General features: G+C 42.1%; 1 protein-coding gene across 7 annotated transcripts in view; it reads right to left on the bottom strand.

The window, feature by feature from the left end:
• Window positions 1–5,599: 5,599 nt before the first annotated feature.
• Window positions 5,600–19,231, bottom strand: part of LOC125458528 (organic cation/carnitine transporter 2-like) — a 113,798-nt gene continuing 100,166 nt past the window's right edge. For 3 of the 7 annotated variants that reach the window (XM_059650622.1, XM_059650626.1, XM_059650627.1), the window contains 2 exons: window positions 13,473–13,608; window positions 5,600–11,275 (listed from right to left, as the gene is read on the bottom strand). In XM_059650622.1, coding sequence (XP_059506605.1) covers window positions 11,182–11,275; window positions 13,473–13,608 — 230 coding nt within the window. In that variant the 3' untranslated portion in view covers window positions 5,600–11,181. Of the gene's footprint in view, window positions 11,276–11,442; window positions 13,609–19,231 lie in introns of those variants that run through there. The other 4 variants (XR_009446610.1, XM_059650623.1, XM_059650624.1 and 1 more) reach the window with 4 other exon arrangements.

Below are 19,231 nucleotides of genomic sequence, written 5' to 3'. Positions count from 1 at the left end.
CCCCTTGGTCCAGGAACTCCCTACTTACGTCTGTGACACCACCCATACCCTCCACCTCCTCCAGAACTTCCAATTCCCTGGGCCCCAACACCTGATTTTCACCAGGGACGTCCAGTCCCTATACACCTGCCGTCCCCATGCAGATGGCCTAAAGGCCCTCTGCTTCTTCCTGTCCTGCAGGCCTGACCAGCCCCCTCCACCGACACCCTCATCCATCTAGCCAAACTCGTCATCCTCAAGTTCACCTGGACCATGTCCAATACCTCTTTGTCCTTGCTGGACCTCTCGGTCTCCATCTCAGGCAACCGCCTAGAAACCGAGATAATGGGAACTGCAGATGCTGGAGAATTCCAAGATAATAAAATGTGAGGCTGGATGAACACAGCAGGCCAAGCAGCATCTCAGGAGCACAAAAGCTGACGTTTCGGGCCTAGACCCTTCATCAGAGAGAAGCCGATATCCATTTCAAGCCCGACTCCCCCAGCTACGTGGAACACACCTCCTCCCACCCACCTTCCTGCAAAAATTCCATCCTCTATTCCCAATTTCTTTGCCTCCGCCGCATCTGCTCCCAGGATGAGGCATTCCACTCCTGTACATCCCAGATGTCCAAGTTCTTCAAGGACCGCAACTTTCCCCCCACAGTGGTCGAAAATGCCCTTGACCGTGTCTCCCACATTTCCCACAACACATCCCTCACACCCCGCCCCTGCAATAACTGCCAAAAGAGAATCCCCCTAGTCCTCACATATCACCACACCAACCTCTGGATCCAATGCATCATCCTCCGACACTTCCGCCATCTACAAGCCGACCCCATCACTAAAGACATTTTTCCATCCCACCCTTGTCTGCCTTCCGGAGAGACCACTCTCTCCGCGACTCCCTTGTCCACTCCACACTCCCCTCCAACCTCACCACACTGGGCACCTTCCTCTGCAACCACAGGAATTGTACAGGATACAGTATACTACATTGGCAGGTGTGCAGGTGAACCTCTGCTTAATATGGAAAGTCATCTTGGGGCCTGGGATAGGGGCGAGGGAGGAGGTGCGGGGGCAAGTGTAGCTTTTCCTCCTCCTACCGCCCTCTTGATCATGACCCCACCCCCGAGCACCAAACCATCATCTCCAACACCATTCAGGACCTCATCACCTCAGGGGACCTGCCACCCACAGCCTCCAACCTTATTATTCCCCAACCCCGCACGGCCCATTTCTATCTCCTTCCCAAAATCCACAAACCCGCCTGCCCTTGTCGACCCATTGTCTCAGCCTGCTCCTGCCCCACCAAACTCATCTCCACCTATCTGGACTCCATTTTCACCCCTTTGGTCCAGGAGCTCCCCACCCATGCCCGTGACACCACCCACGCCCTCCACCTCCTCCAGAACTTCCAATTTCCTGGCCCCCAGCACCTCATTTTCACCATGGACGTCCAGTCCCTATACACCTGTATTCCGCATGCAGATGGCCTCAAGGCCCTCCGCTTCTTCCTGTCCCGCAGGCGCGACCAGTCCCCCTCCACCGACACCCTCATCCGCCTAGCCGAACTCGTCCTCACCCTCAACAACGTCTCTTTCGATTCCTCCCACTTCCTACAGACAAAGGGTGTGGCCATGGGCACCCGCATGGGCCCCAGCTATGCCTGCTTCTTTGTAGGTTACGTGGAACAGTCCCTCTTCCGCACCTACACAGGCCCCAAACCCCACCTCTTCCTCCGTTACATTGATGAGTGTATCGGCACCGCCTCTTGCTCCCCAGAGGAGCTCGAACAGTTCATCCACTTCACCAACACCTTCCACCCCAACCTTCAGTTCACCTGGGCCATCTCCAGCACATCCCTCACCTTTCTGGACCTCTCAGTCTCCATCTCAGGCAACCACTTTGCAGAACACCTCCCCACCTCCACTCTTCTCTCCACCTATCTTCTTTTCTCTCCATCTTTGGTTCGCCTCCCCCTCTCTCCCTATTTATTCCAGAACCCTCTCCCCATCCCCCTCTCTGATGAAGGGTCTAGGCCCGAAACGTCAGCTTTTGTGCTCCTGAGATGCTGCTTGGCCTGCTGTGTTCATCCAGCTTCTCACTTTATTATCTTAGATTCTCCAGCATCTGCAGTTCCCATTATCAAATATTTGCGTAATGGCAGGCCATGTGATAACAAGCCTGATGGTACTGGGTTGGAGGCTGGGCCATTGGAGAGTTCAGGTCCTAAAATTATTGAACTCGGTACTGAGGTCTGAGGGCTGCAGAGTTCCCAAGTGGAAAATGAGGTATTGTTCTTACAGTTTGTGCTGAGTTTTGCTGGAATACTGCAGCAAGCTTGAGACCGTGATTTTGGACAGGAAACAGAGTGGTGTGTTAAAGTTGCAGGCAACTGAAAGCTCAGGGTCATTTTTATGGGCAGAACTTAAATGTTTTGTGACGTGGTCATCCAGTCCATGCTTTGTTTCCTCAGTGTAGAGAGACCACATTTTGAGCAGTGAATGCAGGAGACTAAATTGTGTGAGGTGCAAGTAAAGTGCTGCTTTATCTGGAAGGTATGTTTGAGCCCTCGGATACTGAGGAGAGAGAAGGTAAATGGGCAGGTGTTACACCGACAGCAGTTGCAGAAGAAGGTGCCATGGGGCTTTGGGGGTATGTGCTTGGAGTGAAGAAAAAGTAGATCAGGATGTCCCAGAGGGAATGGTCCCTGCAGAAGGCGGACAGGGGCGGATAGGGGAATATATATGCAGTGGTGTCATCTTTCTTCCAAATGAAGCAGCACTTTACCTCTTCTTCACACAATCTAATTTACTGCATTCGCTGCTTGGAATGTGGTCTCCTCTACACTGGGGAAACAAAGTGTAGACTGGATGACCGCTTCACAGAACATCCACATTCTGGCCACAAAAAAGACCCTGAGCTTCCAGTTGCCTGCTACTTTAAAACACCACCTGTTCACTGGCCAACATCTCTGTCTCAGGCTTCCTGTAGTGTTCCAATGATGTTCAGGGTAAGCTGGAAGAACAACATCTCATTTTCTGCTTGGGGATCCTGCAGCCCTCTGGACTTAATGTTGAGTTCAATTTTAGGGCCTGAACTCTCCAGTGCCCTAGCCCCCAACCCAACACATCAGTACTTGTTACCACATAGCCTGCCATTACACACCACCTGTTGTCAATCACTAACTGTCTTCATTAACACCTAATCACTCTCCCAGCCAGATTGTTACCCACTCTTTCCTCTGTACAACTGTCTTCTCTCTGTTTGGGCTCTATTCCTACCCATGATTTACTCCTTACCCCCTCTCCCACTCTACCTTCTGACCCACTCTGTCTTCTGCATATAAAGTGACATTTTGCTGGCTACCATCAGCTCTGAGGAAGGGTGACCAGACCCAAAATGTTAACTTTGATTTCTCTTCACAGATGCTGCCAGACCTGCTGAGTATTTCCAGTGATTTCTGTTTTTATTTTCTGATTTACAATTTCTTTTGGTTTCATTTTAGGAAGTGGGTATTACTGGATCTGGGGTGGGGGTATGAAGTTGGGTAAGTAGAGCTGTGGAACAACACAAGGGAAAGGTGATCACTTAACGAAAAGGCTCAGAACTATAATGGAAAGGAGGATGAGCAAGTTAAGTTGAACTTTTAAATTGGAAGTCGGATAATTTCTGAATGTGAGTTTGCTCACTGAGCTGGAAGGTTAGTTTTCAGACGTTTCGTCACCATTGTAGGTAACATCATCAGTGAGCCTCCGACAAAGCGCTGGTGTTATGTCCCGCTTTCTATTTATCTGGTTAGGTTTCCTTGGGTTGGTGATGTCATTTCCTGTTCTTTTTCTCAGGGGATGGTAGATGGGCTCCAAGTCAATGTGTCTGTTGATGGAGTTCTGGTTGGAATGCCATGCTTCTAGGAATTCTCGTGCTTGTCTGTTTGGCTTGTCCTAGGATGGATGTGTTGTCCCAATCAAAGTGGTGTCCTTCCTTATCTGTATGTAAGGATACGAGTGATAGTGGGTCATGTCGTTTTGTGGCTAGTTGATGTTCATGTATCCTGGTGGCTAGCTTCCTGCCAGTTTGTCCAATGTAGTGTTTGTCACAGTTCTTGCAAGGTATTTTGTAGATGACGTTCGTTTTACTTGTTGTCTGTATAGGGTCTTTTAAGTTCATTAGCTAAAAGACCCTATATAGACAACAAATAAAACGAACGTCATCTACAAAATACCTTGCAAGAACTGTGACAAACACTACATTGGACAAACTGGCAGGAAGCTAGCCACCAGGATACATGAACATCAACTAGCCACAAAACGACATGACCCACTATCACTTGTATCCTTACATACAGATGAGGAAGGACACCACTTTGATTGGGACAACACATCCATCGTAGGACAAGCCAAACAGAGACACGCACGAGAATTCCTAGAAGCATGGCATTCCAACCAGAACTCCATCAACAAACACATTGATTTGGAGCCAATCTACCATCCCCTGAGAAAAAGAACAGGAAATGACATCACCAACCCAAGGAAACCTAACCAGATAAATAGAAAGCGGGACATAACACCAGCACTTTGTCGGAGGCTCACTGATGATGTTACCTAGAATGGTGACGAAACGTCTGAAAACTAACCTTCCAGCTCAGCGAGGAAACTCACATCCAGAACCTCAACCTGAGCTACAAATCTTCTCAAAACTCGCTCGGATAATTTCATTGGGATAAGAGGGGATTTAATCAGTATAAGAAGGAACCAATGACTGACAGGAAAACTTGTTGAACAAAGGATGATTGTTGATTCAAGTAAAGACTCAATATACTTTAGAAAGAATGGGGGTGGCAGGGGAAGCAAGGCCAGAGTTCCTTAAATGACAAAGGAGAGAGAAAATGTAAAGTAACAAAATAAAAGATATATGATACATGTCAGCTTAATTTTTTAAGCAAGAACAATGCCAAAAACAATACATTGAGAGAATAAGGTGGAAAGGAAAATAAAACTGATAAAGAAGAGAGTATAATGACATTAACATGAATGTGACCTAAAAATCTTCTGCCGGCATGTAAATAGTAAGTGGATAGAAAGAGGTGGATAAGGCCTCTTTTTGGAAAAGACTGTGATGTATCTTAAAAGTACATGACAAGGCTTGATGAGTGGTCATTATCAATAGTTACTACAGAGTAGGATTCTGACAAAATATTGGTTGATGTACATACGGCAGTAGTTGATGGGGTGAAAATTGTGAGGCAGGTTATATGAGAAAGATCGGATACAGTGAGAGTGGAAAAGTTGACTGATTTGGATGACTTGGTTTTCAGGTTGCTGAGACAAATCAGGTAGAGAGAGTGGAATGTACAAGACCATCTCATTATAATGTAGGCACATGCAGATGTCCTTGTTATTTGGAGTTTGCGATATACTACTATGCTTTCCATATGGAATTGAAAAGGATAGACTAGAAAATTAGAACATGTTTGTATCAACAAAATAAAGAATTGGGAAATGAATAAGATTAGCATTTGCAAAGTGGAGACCTCTCAGTGAACCAACAACCTCAACAAAAACAGCACAGTTGGAATAAAGATGTCTCTGCACAAAGCTTTATTTCATTTGAGCCAAAATAAACCTCATTTATTGGTAAACCATATTTATTTATATTAAACAGTACTTCTCTTCAGTCAGGAGGTATAGTCATTCATGAAGAAATTATTTGGAACAAACACCATTATGTTCACATGAGCTCAATAAGTTTGCCTGAAAACTGTAAACTGTAATATGTTGTTATACAGAATAAAAAGAAGTACAAACATAAAAATCTATTCACTTAAAACAATGTAATCTAGGCTTGCACTGGACTTGCATGCAAATTCTGTGACAATATTAAGTTTACAGTATTCCTGTGTTATCTTCAATTATTGTTATTAAGTCTAAATTAATAATAGAAATTAGTTACTAAATAAATGAAGAGGCTTCAATGAATTTCATATATCACTTACAATCCAGATTGACAACTGAAGTGCTTACTAACAGCTGAATTGTTTGTATTCATTTATACATTATTGCAGATTTAATAATCAAAATACCTAGTAATGAGAATAAATAATCATCCCGGTATCTTAGCAAAGACATTGCTCAAAAGAATAAATGAAAAAAAATGAAATTAACTAAACATCATCAAAAACTGCACTCATAATCAAATAATGGTTGCAGACATGTGTCCAGATCTAGTTCCGGAATATGAGGTATGTTTAAAGAAGCAGTATAAGTATTTGTTTACATTGTGTACTATGTCTAAAATAATCTCTAAACATCAACCCAAAATATTTGCACAAGGCACATTATTACATTTCTATTCAACAAAATGATCACCTCCATGTTGTTGGCCATGAATGTAATATTTTCTGATCTTTCTCATTTCAGCCATAATTTTTTTTCTATTGTTACTCCAATTATCTAATGTTGCCCCAAACAAAATGATCCCTAATTTATTTTAACTTTAGCATGGGCGGAATGAACACTTTGACACTATGGAGTAGGAGGCATTCTGAGGAAATAACATCCACAGCAGAAAGGTTCCAGTCATTGCGGAGTTCATCTTTGCAATTGTGACTGCAAGTATAGGAGAGTTCCTACATAGTATTATTACCTCAGAACAAGTGAAGAAGGGATAGAAGAGAGAAGGGAATATCCACTGGTTCCAAATCTTGGAACAAATGATACAGGAAGAACAGGTCATAGAATCAGACAACACAGGGTTATCAGGAACTAGGGTTAAATTTAAAAGCAGGACCTGAGGGTAGTGATCTTGAAATTTTATTAAAATCATCTTGAAAATGTCTCTGGAATGAACTGAGCAGCAAAATAAATTTTAAAAAAGTTGTGGATGCTGGGAATTGGAAACAAAAGCAGAAATCGTTGGAGGAACTCAGCATCCGTGGAGAGAAAGCAGAGTTAAAGTTTGGGGTCTAGTGATCCTTCTTTGAAACTGATTGTAGCTAGGATAGGTTTGGTTTATATGCTGAAGTTGTTTGCGGATTGGGAGAAAGTGACAAAAATGACCCTGATCTTCCAGTTGCCTGCCATTTGAACACACCAACCTGTTCCCTGGCCAACATCTCTGATTCATGCTTGGTGTGGTGCTCCGATGAAGCTCAGCGCAGCTGGAAGAAAAGCATCTTGTTTTTCATTTGGGGACCCTGCAGCCTTCAGTATTCAATAACAAGTTCAATAATGTTTGGGCCTGATCAACCTCTTCCACATTGTTCTCTTTATCCTACACACCCGGCCTTTCATCACTTGGGCTACTGTTACAACCAACACATTGCCAGCTGCTAATGGTCCCGAATAGCAGCTGTTGATTCTCCCAGGCTGACCATTACCTATTTCTTTGTCTGCCCCATGCTATTCTCTTTCTCTGGGCTCCATGTCCACCTATCATTTACTCCTCCCTTCTCTCCCCACCCCATCTTAAGCATATATCAACATTTTTCTAGCTACAGTCAGTTCTGAACAAGGTTCACTGGACCTGAAATGTTAACTCTGATTGCTCTCCACAAAGGTTGCTGAGTTTTTCCAGCAATTTCTGTAACAAAACAAAATAAATGGTTGAAGGACTGGCATGAGAATAAAGGCTCCATTCTGTGGAGCAGAATTGAATTATACAACAGGAGCAGGTTGATAGAAGGTCAAGAGTTATTGTGGAAAGGATATTTAAAAATGCATTAAATTTAGATTGTAAATACTGTGAAGTGGACAAAAACATCTAGCCTCTGTATGTGTGCTGTTAAATGCAAAAACCCAGAAGATATCAATGATTCTCCTCTCCTTTAAGCAGAGTAGAAGTCCTAGTGTACAGTAAACTCCAAAAAACATTGAGTTTGTTTGAACTTTCTCAACACTAAAATATTAAGCAGAAACTAGGGTAGATGGCACACTAGGAGCACACTTTTAAGGTGAGAGGAGAAAGATTTGCAATAGTCGTGAGGGACAGTCGTTTGTGTGTGGGATGTACTTTGTGAGGAACTGGTGAATGTGGGCATGCTTATAACATTTAAAAGTCACTCAGATAAGTACATGAATAGGAAATGTTTGGAGACATGTGGGCCAGGAGCAGGCAGGTGGGACTAGTTTAGATTGGGATTATGTTTGGCCTGGACTGGTTGGACCGAAGGGTTTGTTTCCATGCTGTATGACTCAATGAGCTCTACAACAGGCTCCCAACATTACAACGTTCATTTGTTTATTACAATAAAAAACCTCATATTTCTTAAAAAAAAACTTCTTTAAGATATTTCAGGTTCTGTTGTGTATAGACCAATCCTTATTTTGTCCTCTGTAAATTTTAAATGTAGAAATAATTAGAACATCTTACTTCTGAGTTTACTGGTCGTGAGAAATCTTCACAAGTTGCTAATCTTGCTTGGTTGCATCACTGTCATTTGATACCTGCAAATTCCTTGAGTTGTCATGTTCAGATTGAAGGTGACAGCCAGATGTGAGTTTAATGTCTTAGAGATCACTAGATTATTGTAAGTAACTCCCTTCGAGATCAGTGCGGGATGAGTGTTGTCGCATTGTTAGTGTCTGTAAATTTCAAATCAGGAGTGCTCAAGAAAAAATAAGAAGTGAAGTAAAAATTGTCTAAAGAGGAAAACAAGAGATTGGCACAATATATGTTCCTTTTTTGCAGTGCACAGACTTTTAAAGAGCACAGGCCCTTCAAATTATTATGCATTCACAATGAATAAAAGAGTCTGATTCATATGCAGCTTGTGTGGGTACATTTACTTTGCTGCAATGACAGTGTGGCTGTGCAATTCAGGGGGAATCTTGGATAGAAACATACTCTAGGTCACAAATAGTAGAAAAATAGCTTTGATACAGAAAAAAGGAAAAGCAAAAGAGCGGTTAAGAGTGAAACAGAAGTGGTGAAAAATGGTGAGTAGAACAATTAAGATTTTGAGAAAAACAATATTGGGTCAATATTGTGAGAATGTTTCCTAAAAAAAAAACCTAAAGAGCAAGCATAAGGGTTGGAAGAAACAAATTCAAAGCACAGTCCAGTTTATAGGCTATAATATAGTGATTTTGACTGAGGCCTTGCAATGACTGAGACCTAGTTACAAGCTGGGTGTAACTAAGAGATGAATAATGCAGGTAACAATAACTTTAAAAGCACTGTGAACTGGTAGAAGGTGGAGGAGCAGCAATATTAATAAAGGAATCTTGAGAAAGAACATGAGAAGGAAGAAGTGGTAGAAACTCTTCTGGGTAGATTTGGGATGTGGAGGTCTTGTGCAGTAGGTATCTTCTCTGCCTCACAGCTATGTTTCAGTGCCACTCCAGTGTTTGATGACTACAGAAGATAAATTTCTAATATGGCCAAACAGGCTAACAACAATCTGTAAGTATTTCTAGTGTTTCTATGGCAGGCAGAAAGAGCAGAAAAGTCTCCTGGTCACTCATGCTTGATGAAGAGTTACACTGCTCAAGCTATAGCCTCCAGCAATTGAAAAACCTAGAGATGGTAATGGATATAAACACATGTTTTATTTGCCCATGCATCACCAGGTGTGGGAATTATAAAAAAAAAGATTTGTAATTAAAGAAAGCTGCAAGTCTTGATGGGAGTTACCAAAATATCCCCCGGAGCATAAATATACCGGAGCTGAATACTGAAATAACTAGTCCAGATTCTATAGACCTGGCTTGAATTTCCTTTAACATGGAAGATGCAAGTGAGATGCTTCAAACCATTAAACAATTTGACAATGTAGACAGAGAGAAATTGTTTATTTTGGTGGGAGAGTCCAGAATTAAGAGGCATAAGTCTGAAATTAGACCTATCTAGACCTCTATGATGATGTTATGCATTCTGTGGTGAGGACACTCACTTCTGGACCCCCCAGAACTTGTTTACCATGTATAAAGTACAAGAAGTATTCAATAATATCCTCCACTTGCTTGGATGAGTGCAGTTCCAACATTGCTGAAGAAGGTGAGCGTCATCACATGAGTCACTGAAGCAAATCACCAAGTTTCCTTTGTCATCACCTTCTAAACCTGCAAACTTAATGGTCTCGACAAGGTGGATGTGGAAAGTATCTTTCATCTTGTGGGTCAGTCTTGAAATGGGGGCATTATTTAACAGTATATTAGAACAGTGGTGACGAGAAGTTTTTTTTCCTTCTCAATGATTTTGGAGTTCTCTGCCTTAGAAGATGGAAGGTCATTGAGTATTTTTAAAACAGGATCAAAAGTTATCCTGGGTCGATGGGAATGTACACTTTGAAACTCAAACAAATCAGGTACAATCATATTGAATGGCGGGACAGGTTTGAGTGGCTGTTTGGCCTACTTCTATTCTTTGTATGACACCTCCATGTCTCACATGTTCGTGACTTAGAACCACAGGTCTAAATCCTAGGCAACCGTCTCAGCTAGTACTGTGGATGTGCCTTCATCACATGGACTGCTGCTGTTCAAAAAGATGTATAACTACCTTGTCAAGGAGAATTAACAGTGGGCAATAAATGTCAGTGGACTTCATAAAGGGCCAAAAGAAAAGAACATTGAAACCTTCAACCCTGCTCATAAGAAGCTCCTGAGGCTAGAAAATTAAAAATGCATAAACTGAAAATGATGGATTTTAGTTGAGCATGAGAAATAAGGAGTGTCAGAGGTGGAGTTAAAATTAATATCAACCATGATTTAATTGAATGCTGGACTGAATAGCATTTATGTTCCAAGTTTCTAATCTGATGACATATTTCTAATCTTACACCAACAGTAGGACTTAGTCCCAAAATTGGTTGATATGGAGCCAAGGGAAAAGCATTGACTGAAGTAAGTTTATTTCTCTGGTGTTGATGTTTGCGTTAGTGTCTTTAGCAAAATTTATTGTCAGGAGGAACCTATCCAATGAACAGAGGCAATAAGACGTAGGATAGTCAAAGAAAAATGCAACAACCTGTTTGGCTAAAACTTTTGAAAAAGTCCAGACCAGTGAGGTTTTTTTTAAACATCATGTAACATATCAAATGGGGCTGCATGCTTGGGATTTGAGAATTTGACTGCGGTCGTAGATTATCTGTGTTGCATTTCTCAACATACTTACCATACAGTGAACACCGCGGCATGAACTGAAAATAAACGATGAATGTCCAGTGCTCCATTGCTCCAGATTTATTACCAAAACTGGGTCAAATTTCCTCATTTTTAATAGCCACACAATTAACTTCTGTGGCCATTTCATTTGTGTTAAGATAATAGCGATGGTTGCAAGCACTTTTGAACCTGTAATAGAGCAATCAGCAACTGTCATAAAGGAATCGACATTCACTGTAATTTTCCTATCACACTTCAATTGTAGATACAATCACTTCCTAATATTAATTTAGAAAAACCCATTTGGCTCACTAATGTCCTTTGGGGAAGGAAACTGCTATCCAAACCTGGTCTGGCCTACATGTGACTCCAGACCCACAGCAATGTGGTTGACTCATAACAGCCCTGTGGGAAACTAGGGATGGGCAACAAAGGCTGCCTGGCCAGTAACGCCCTCATCCCATGAATGCGTAAAGAAAAAAATTTAATTCAACAATGTTCAGTATCATTCTGTATGAAAATGAAATGTGCTAATGCTCTAATACATGATCATACCAGGCAAGCGGTAGGCCATGCACAAAAATGACATTTTCACAGCAAATTAAGTAATTGTATGCTGATTTTGTTCCCGTATGAGGGATTTTCAGTGCTGAAACACGTTAGCGAATGCCCTGAAAGCTTAATTTTTACTAAATCCACCCAGTCCTGATGATCCGGACACATTCAGTTTTTCAGCAATATTTTCATGATTTATTTTGAATAGAATGAATAGAATATCCTCTACTGTCACGTGTAACCAAGTGCAGACATACAGGAGTACAGCGAAGTTTTACAATGTCACGTCTTATGGCACCATCTTAAGTACAAGTACCTCGGTAGAAATCTTAGGTACAAAAGGAGGAATAAAAAAGTAAAGTAGTTACATTACTTTGCAGAAATAAGACATAGTTAAAAGGATAGTCACTACAGTCAGAGAAACAAATTACACATAAACATTATATTGCAGTAGCTAAGCACAGTGGTCTCCCCATATGGTCTGACTGCTTGTGCCAGACCCCAGTCCAACAATCTGCTCCAAGCCTCCAGCCCACTCTGCACTGACTCTCAACTGCTCCAATGTAAGTTTTCTCCGTGCCTCGATTCCATGTTCTGGCCTCCACTCTGGGACTGCTTCCCCTCACTGGCCTCCGCCTGGTACATGATTCCCCTCGCTGGCCTCCATCCAAGGCTGCTTCCCTTCCCTGGCCTCCACTCCAGGACTGCTTCCTCTCACATGAGTAAGATGTAATTTACATTTCCATACTGTCTTTAACAAAAGTTCTACAGTGATTTGGATCAACTGGGCTACCAAGGGAAAACATAACGTGATAAGTTGGGAGGGAAGATGGGGTTCAGACTTTGCGCTACATTTTTCAGTCAAGTTCAGGATTACATGAACATGCAACTCAAATGAGAGAAAATCCAATCACAAACCTTCTACATTCGATACTAAATGGGCAGGGTGAGTAGAAAAATGAAAAATATCAGGTTTGTGTTACGAAGATGTGTTTTCAAAATACTAATCTGTAATAAAATTGACTGCATGTATAATTTTTACAAAGAATACTTAGCAAAGCAAAAGACACTAACTATAGCAACAGCAATGCAGCTTTTTCAAGGAGTAAGCTGCTTGGATGGAGGTGCCAGTTTGCACACTTTAAAAAAAATGAGATCACATGACCCAGTTTGCGCTGGAAAAAACACATTGGATTTGATTACACAGAGTAAGAGTGACAACTCGCCTGGAATAACATCCTTTGCCTCTCTCTCCTTTAGCTGAAACCCTCCCACACCAAATTTTGCAAGTTTCAATCTCATTGGAAGATCTCATCATCACAAGTGGAGGATTCCTAAAAGGAGATGACTTCATTGCTGCAGCCTACACTATAAGCACCAAATTATCTTCAGCCCTACAATACACATGCTGTTCTCTACAACACTTCACTCATCTATTATTCCTTGCTTACTACTGTATATTGTCACTGTTCTACAGTTGATTCTAATTAATATTCACAAACTTATATACAAATCCATCCACAGCTTTTCCTCACCATATCATTGCAATCTTCTCCAAACCAATATATCCTTCCCTGGCTATCTAATCGTGGCCTGCACTTCATCCCCCTTGCCCTGACACTCTGTCTTCAAATACCCTATCTCTTTGAATCGCTCCCTATATGTAGAAGACATTGACTTATCTCGTCTTTTCACCACATTATCATGAAGAATGAATGCCGTTCTTTCATTTCTGTGAAGTACCTAGGAAAATGTTCAACACTAAAGCATTGCATCATCATTTAGGACAGAAAGTTTAAAAAATTGAATCATATAGACTGTGTAATTTTACCCTTTCATTCTCTGCATCTGGTCAATGGTGTTTGGGAGAGGGAAATTGTTTGTTTCTGGCAGTAACAAGATCAGAATTGCTGAAAGTATGGTCAAACTTCCCATCAGGATATAAGGCAGAAACTCATAATAAACTCCTGTGAAAATATAGAATTTGCATTGGAAGGTTAGTTCCAATTCACCCACATAGATAGCACCAAGGCAGCTCAGTTAACACAAAGCATATAGTCAACAATGTAAAGACAATATTTCTTTATTGTTGGGTATTTTTGATTGTGGACAGAAACAGGAAAAAGACTGTCTTAAAAACCAAAGATCGTGGAAACAATTCCTATATGTTTTTTTAAAGTAAGCTCTCATCAATTATTGTTAGTGCTGCTGTTTGAACAGTCGGGCAAGTTACTATAAATGAGCTCGGGACAAGGAGATGTGCACATAGGGAAATTCGGCTGGCAACATGTTACTGATTTTTCTGTAAAATGGTGACCAGTTATCGATGATAAAGGCTTTCTGCGTGCCGCAAAATATGTTTTTGTCTCTCGGGTGCTGAACAGTTTATGTGTGTGAATGTATGGTCAGAAGCAATTGGAGCTCTGCAAAGAAAGAACCCATCCTTTGTGTGCAGTAAAAGCCACTTTCATCCTAAATAATGCCAAGTTATTTCCCCTCACCTATTGCTGTAACCTGTGGCTTTACCCGATAAGTCAGGGATTTATTAGAATGAACCAGTCACTTTGCTCCTTCTGCAAGCAAGTGAAAGCAACTAGAAAAGGAAGCTCAAGGAACAGCAAGATCTGACAAGCCAGAAGAAGCATCTCAGCAAACCCACTGGATAATTAAATTGCATTTCCAGTCTTTCCTCTCGCTAATGACATTCATGTTTGTTTTGTGTCTGTACAAGTGTGTAGGGGAGTTTTATAAAGGGAAAATGTTTTAACTGGTAGAATTTTATGTTGCCAGTTCATAATTGTTTGCAAGTAGCTAGAATCTATCTTGTTGAAATAAAAAGTCTTGCTTGTTAAGTACAGAAACCTGGTCTGTGCTTTTTGTCAACTTGAATCTAAAAGATTGGTAACTTGCTGAATTTTGAGTACTTTTAAAAAATCTTTAACTTTTTTGACAACTCGAGAAATAGCAGAAATCCTAGCGAAGGAAGTAAAGCGCCCAGTACTCTTGTCAAATGTGACAACAGTCGCTTTTTAATATACTTCCAACATAAGTACATAAATTTGGGAGTTTTTATTTGTTCATTTCCATTTTTGAGGTTTATTACCTCTGCCTGTTGTGATCTGTTGCCGGTCAACATTCCCAGTGATGACTTAGCTAACTTGTTCCAAACAGCAGCATGAGACGTCAGTATATTGGTTTGGAGTATCTTTGATTTTTCTTTGCAGGTTCTACAACAACACCTGGAATCACCGAGTCATGGAGTACAGAAACAGACCCTTCGGCCCAACATGTCCATGCTGACCAATTTTCCTGAATTAATCTGGCCTCATTTATCAATATTTGGCCCATATCCATCTATATCTTTCCTATTCAGGTGCCATCCAGTTGCTTTTTAAATGTTGTAATTATGTCAGCCCCCACGACCTCATCTGGCAGCTCATTCCATGCACACAGCACCCTCTACATGAAAATGTAGTCCCTTAGGTCCCTTTTCAATCTTTCCCCTCTCACCTTAAACTTACACTGTCTAGCTTTGATCTTCCCTAACCTGGAAAAAAGACTTTGGCAATTCACTCTATCGATGCCCCTCATGATTTTATAAACCTTCATAAGGTCACTCCTCAACCCTTGACATTCCAGGAAAATAGCCCCAGCCTATTCAGCCTGTCCCTCTAGCTCAAACCCTCCAACCCTGGTAACATCCTTGTAAATCTTTTCTGCACCCTTTCAAGTTTAACAACATCCTTCCTACAGCAGTCAGACCAGAATTGAATGCAATATTCAAAAAGTGGCCTAACAATGTCCTAGATAATAAAATGTGAGGCTGAATGAACACAGCAGGCCCAGCAGCATCTCAGGAACACAAAAGCTGACGTTTCGGGCCTAAACCCTTCATCAGAGAGGGGGATGGGGTGAGGGTTCTGGAATAAATAGGGGGAGGCGGACTGAAGATGGAGAGAAAAGAAGATAGGTGGAGAGGAGAGTATAGGTTGGGAGGTAGGGAGGGGATAGGTCAGTCCAGGGAAGACGGACAGGTCAAGGAGGTGGGATGAGGTTAGTAAGTAGGAGATGGAGGTGCGGCTTGGGGTGGGAGGAAGGGATGGGTGAGAGGAAGAACAGGTTAGGGAGGCAGAGACAGGCTGGACTGGTTTTGGGATGCAGTGGGTGGAGGGGAAGAGCTGGGCTGGTTGTGTGGTGCATTGGGGGGAGGGGACGAATTGGGCTGGTTTTGGGATGTGGTGGGGGAAGGGGAGATTTCGAAGCTGGTGAAGTCCACATTGATACCATTGGGCTGCAGGGTTCCCAAGCGGAATATGAGTTGCTGTTCCTGCAACCTTCGGGTGGCATCATTGTGGCACTGCAGGAGGCCCATGATGGACATGTCATTCTAAAGAATGGGAGGGGGAGTGGAAATGGTTCGCGACTGGGAGGTGCAGTTGTTTATTGCGAACCGAGCGGAGGTGCTCTGCAAAGCGGTCCCCAAGCCTCCGCTTGGTTTCCCCAATGTAGAGGAAGCCACACCGGGTACAATGGATACAGTATACCACATTGGCAGATGTGCAGGTGAACCTCTGCTTAATATGGAAATTCATCTTGGGGCCTGGGATAGGGGTAGGGAGGAGGTGTGGGGGCAAGTGTAGCTAACAATGTCCTATACTGCTGCAATATGACATCCCAACTCTTATACTCGATGCACTGACCAATAAAAGTTGGTGTACTGAACACCCTTTTCATCAATATCCTCTCTGTCTGCGACTCCACTTTCAAGGAACTATGAACATGCACTCCAAGGTCTTTGTTTGGCAATGCTTTCCAAGACCTTACCATTAAATCTATCCTGAATTGTCTTAACAAAATGCAGCACCTCACATTTATCTCAATCCCCATTAAAACTCCATCTGCCTCTCCTCAGCTCATCTGCCCATCTGATCAAGGCTCTGTTGTACTTGAAGGTGACCTTCTTCACTGTTCACTACACCTCCAATTTGGCGTCATCTGCAAACTTACTAACCATTTCTCCTGATAGGCCTGGACAAATTATAAACTCTTTCACGGGTAATTATAAGATTAAATCATATCCTATCATTTTGTTACTCAGTCCAGCTGGAAACTGATGTACTGTTTTCAGATATTTTATGTGTTTGATAAGGAATGTTCAGTATACTAAATGAATGCAGTCATAGCCTTGCTCATTGTTTCATTTCAGCGCATGAACGCAGACTCTACCTCTCTTGGCTATTGTTTGTAACAAAGTGCTAACTGACAACAAAATGCTGTATACGAAGTTTCATTCCAAAATTTGTCTCAGTATCCTAGGTCTCTGCCTTATAACGCAACCATGAATTTTGTTTCCCAAATATTGGACAAAACATCTTTTACAGGTCACTACCTGGTAATACACAACAAGCTGTATATTATTCTCTGCTCGATATGTTAAATCTCAAACAGTATGGTTCTATGACCCAGCAATCCTAATGGGATGAGAGAGCTCATGTCAGGAAATTGTTCGAGCATCAAATTGTGAAGTCATCCCTTCATACAACATAAATGTGTTTACACTGTAAACACTTTCAAAATGAACTTTGCATCTCATTTCTTTTACAGGATATTAACATACAGTGAGATTAGTCAAATCTCCAGTTGTGGCAAAATTGTCAGTAATTCAGTGCAGAACAGGAAATATAATGGAAGGATGCCTTATGATAAGCCAAAGTGCTGGACTCATAACTTGGGATATTCAAACTTTGCAAGCTTGTGATGTGTCGATGCCATAGACCATAAGACCATAAGACATAGGAGTGGAAGTAAGGCCATTCGGCCCATCAAGTCCACTCCACCACTTAAATCATGGCTGATGGGCATTTCAACACCACTTCCCTGCACTCTCCCCATAGCCCTTGATTCCTTCTGAGATCAAGAATTTGTCGATCTCTGCTTTGAAGGCATCCAACGTCCTGGCCTCCACTGCACTCCGCGGCAATGAATTCCATAAGCCCACCACTCTCTAGCTAAAGAAATGTCGTCTCATTTCAATTTTAAATTTACCCCCTCTAATTTTAAGGCTGTGCCCACAGGTCCTAGTCTCCCTGCCTAACGGAAACAACTTCCTAGCATCCACCCCTTCTAAGCCATACATTATCTTGTAAGTTTCTATTAGATCTCCCCATAACCTTCTAAACTCTAATGAGTACAATCCCAGGATACTTAGCCGTTCATCATACGTTAAACCTACCATTCCAGGGATCATCTGTGTGAATCTTCGCTGGACATGCTCCAGCGCTAGTATGTCCTTCCTGAGATGTGGGGCCCAAAATTGGACACAGTATTCTAAATGGGGCCTAACTAGAGCCTTATAAAGCCTCAGAAGCACATCGCTGCTTTTATATTCTAACCCTCTTGAAATAAACGACAACATTACATTTGTTTTCTTAATTATGGACTCTACCTGCAAGTTAACCTTTAGAGAATCCTGGACCAACACTCCCAGATCCCTTTGCACTTCTGATTTGCGAATTTTCTCACCGTTTAGAAAATAGTCCATGCCTGTATTCTTTTTTCCAAAGTGCAAAACCTCACATTTACTCACATTGAATTTCATCAGCCATTTCCTGGACCATTCTCCTAAACTGTCTAAATCTTTCTGCAGCTTCCCCACCTCCTCAGTACTACCTGTCTGTCCACCTATCTTCATATCATTGGCAAACTTCACCAGAATGACCCCAGTCCCTTCATCCAGATCATTAATATATAAGGTGAACAGCTGTGGCCCCAACACTGAACCCTGTGAGACACCACTCGTCACCGGTTGCTATTCTGAAAAAGAGCCTTTTATCCCAACTCTCTGCCTTCTGTCAGACAGCCAATCCTCAATCTAAGCCAGTAGCTCACCTCGAACACCATGGGCCCTCACCTTGCTCAGCAGCCTCCCGTGAGGCACTGTATCAAAGGCCTTTTGGAAGTCTAGATAGATAACATCTACTGGGTTTCCCTGGTCTAACATACTTGTTACCTCTTCAAAGAATTCTAACAGGTTTGTCAGGCATGACCTCCCCTTACTAAAACCATGCTGACTTGTTTTAATCTGACCCTGCACTTCCAGGAATTTAGAAATCTCCTCCTTGACAATGGATTCTAGAATTTTACCAACTACCGAGGTTAGGGTGATCGGCCTATAATTTTCCATCTTTGGCCTTGATCCTTTCTTAAACAAGGGTTTTACAACAGCAATTTTCCAATCATCTGGGACTTTCCCTGACTCCAGTGACTTTTGAAAGATCACGACCAAAGCCTCTGCTATTTCCTCAGCCACCTCCCTCAGAACTCTAGGATGTAGCCCATCGGGGCCAGGAGATTTATCAATTTTTAGACCTTTTAGCTTTTCCAGCACTTTCTCTTTTGTAATGCCTACCGTGCTTACCTCTGCCCCCTGGCTCTCCCTAATTGTTGGCATACTACTCATGTCTTCCACTGTGAAGACTGACGCAAAGTACTTATTAAGTTCTTCAGCTATTTCCTTATCTCCCATCATGAGCCTTCCAGCATCAATTTGGAGCAGCCCAATATCTACTTTTGCCTCTCGTTTGTTTCTTA

The sequence above is a fragment of the Stegostoma tigrinum genome, chromosome 13 (assembly GCF_030684315.1).
Source record: "Stegostoma tigrinum isolate sSteTig4 chromosome 13, sSteTig4.hap1, whole genome shotgun sequence".
Classification (NCBI taxonomy): domain Eukaryota; kingdom Metazoa; phylum Chordata; class Chondrichthyes; order Orectolobiformes; family Stegostomatidae; genus Stegostoma; species Stegostoma tigrinum.
Note: the sequence above shows the minus strand (reverse complement) of the source record. Positions and strands in the feature narration are given on the sequence as shown.